This window comes from Cyprinodon variegatus, unplaced genomic scaffold (assembly GCF_000732505.1).
Source record: "Cyprinodon variegatus isolate N-32 unplaced genomic scaffold, C_variegatus-1.0 Scaffold645, whole genome shotgun sequence".
Lineage (NCBI taxonomy): Eukaryota > Metazoa > Chordata > Actinopteri > Cyprinodontiformes > Cyprinodontidae > Cyprinodon > Cyprinodon variegatus.
Window position 1 is genome coordinate 420,793 of NW_015151098.1, and position 2,307 is coordinate 423,099.

General features: G+C 40.7%; 1 protein-coding gene across 1 annotated transcript in view; it reads left to right on the forward strand.

Annotated features, from left to right (window-relative positions):
• Positions 1–2,307, forward strand: part of edc3 (enhancer of mRNA decapping 3) — an 8,512-nt gene that overhangs the window by 3,131 nt on the left and 3,074 nt on the right. The window contains exons 3-5 of the mRNA XM_015393512.1: positions 288–511; positions 600–938; positions 1,030–1,183. Coding sequence (XP_015248998.1) covers positions 288–511; positions 600–938; positions 1,030–1,183 — 717 coding nt within the window. The remainder of the gene's footprint in view (positions 1–287; positions 512–599; positions 939–1,029; positions 1,184–2,307) is intronic.

Below are 2,307 nucleotides of genomic sequence, written 5' to 3' on the forward strand. Positions count from 1 at the left end.
TTTAGTGCTACTTGGTCCCAATGGAATTTCCCATTGGGAACCTACTAGCACTACGTTGCTACAACCAAAAAGCTTGTGAACCTTCCTCCACAAGAATCCCGCCCCTTTGATAATCTACCAATCACATTGACTTTATAAACTGGGCACCACTCGGAAGAATTCTGAACTGCAACCATTGGAACAGCTGTTTCCCTACAACTCTAAGATTTCTTTCCAGTTCCTGTTTAAAATCAGTTGGTTATGTTTTTGCTTGTTACTCAAGAGCTCCTTTGCTTTTTTTCTTACAGTGCCATTGATATAAAGGAGCTAAAGATTCTGGACATCAGAAATGGGAATACCAGGACCACCTCCAGTACAGTTGCAAAGGGAAGCACTGTACCAGTTGCAGTCCCAAAAGGGGATCCCAGATCTGTGGAGATGAACTCTCCCCAGCAGTGCTCTAAAAGTTATGGAGAACGTCATCTGGATGCACTAGGTCAACCCAAAGGCTTTCGGCGAAGACACAACTCTTGTAAGTTTTTATTCATTTGGCTGAAGGGCATTTTTTTCTGAGGATTGTTGTTTTGTGATGCTGATTAGAGTTTTTATAACACCGTCAGGGTCATCTACCAGTCGAGGGCCAAACCAAGCAACGCCAAAAAAGAATGGGGTAAAGAACGGGCAGATGAAAAATAGGGACGACGAGTGCTTTGGCGACGGCATGGATGATGGGCTTGATACAGACTTTGACTTTGAAGGAAACCTGGCATTGTTTGACAAAGCTGCAGTTTTCTCAGAGATTGACACGACCGAGCGACGTAACGGTGCAAGGTCACGTGGCACGCCTCAGGATCAGACGCCCACGCGGTACCGCCATGATGAAAATATCCTGGAGGGCAAACCTATTGTTTACAGACAGATTGTGGTGCCACAGCCTGGACCCAAAGAATACTGCACTGGTAAGTGTAGCATTGCGATGACCACATTGCCAGTGTTGGAGGTTAAATTGAGCTACAGTAGTTTATACTTGCTTTTCTTTACATCATGCAGACTCTGGACTTGTTGTTCCGAGTATTTCCTATGAGCTTCACAAGCGTCTTTTGTCTGCTGCTGAGCGCTACGGTCTGACGTTGGAGCGGAGACTTGAGATGACTGGAGTGTGTGCTAGCCAGATGACGCTTACGTTGTTAGGAGGACCCAACAGGTACAAATATTCGTGTTAAGGAAGCAGATAATACTATGTTTAACTTTAATTTGGAATCTAACATAATTTGATTGAAGGTATGTGGAAGAACAGTCCATAGTGCTTTTTGGTTTTACAGGTTAAAAAGTTCTGCTTCTTTCTTTTTTCTCTAAAGAATGACAAAAAAGAAAATGTATTGTAAATAAGTATTTGAGTTTTCAAAAGTATAAGAAATTTCTCTAATCTCAAAGTTAGAAAATTGAAATTGAAAATCATTGCTACAACTTTTTCATCATAATGATGAAAAGTATTAATTTTACCAAGGAAAATACACTATATAAATAATTGTTTTATAAATGTTGACAGTTCTAAAATATATGAACATTAACCTTTTGTTTGTATCACTTACGGGCCAGGAGGAGTTAACCTTTAGTGATTAAGCTGGTGAAGAACCTCAGTCATCCAGGTCATAGTCATTTAAAAAAATGGGGAAAAAACGACAATCCACTAGAATTTGTTTCCAAGTTTGAAGATGTTTTGCTTCCCATCCAGGAAGCTTTTTTTAATTCAAAATGTCAGAAATGGCGCTCAAACCCCTAAATCCCTCCATCACTATATAAAGCAGGGACTATATAGTGGAGTTTATCGTGAACTTGGTTAACTGACTGTTCGGATAGATGATCACTACTTTTAGCTCCCCATTGCTCACTTAATTCTGTCCCCCCCGCACTGTGCCTGCGTCATCTTTGCTATTTGTCACTGCTGTCTATCTGATCGTGGGCCGCTGTCACAACTAATCTTTGCAAGGAGAGCTATCTCGAAGCAATCTGGGACATATCTGCTCGTCTAGTGACTATCATTGATCACTAATTTTCAAGGTGCATTGTGGGCAATTTAGAATTTAGACATTAAAAATGTTCAGACACTCATCTGAATTGGCGTAACCTCTATATAGTGAACTATATAGGGATTAATAGGGGTGTAAATCACACCCATCATGGCGATTCGATTCAGTATAAATTTCCTGACCCAACGATTTGATTATTTATGATACTCAAGAATATATCACAATATTATTCGCCGTTTCTCAATATGCGTTCTTGAGCGTTCTCGTGTACTCATGGCACGTCATCAGCCTCAGCCCG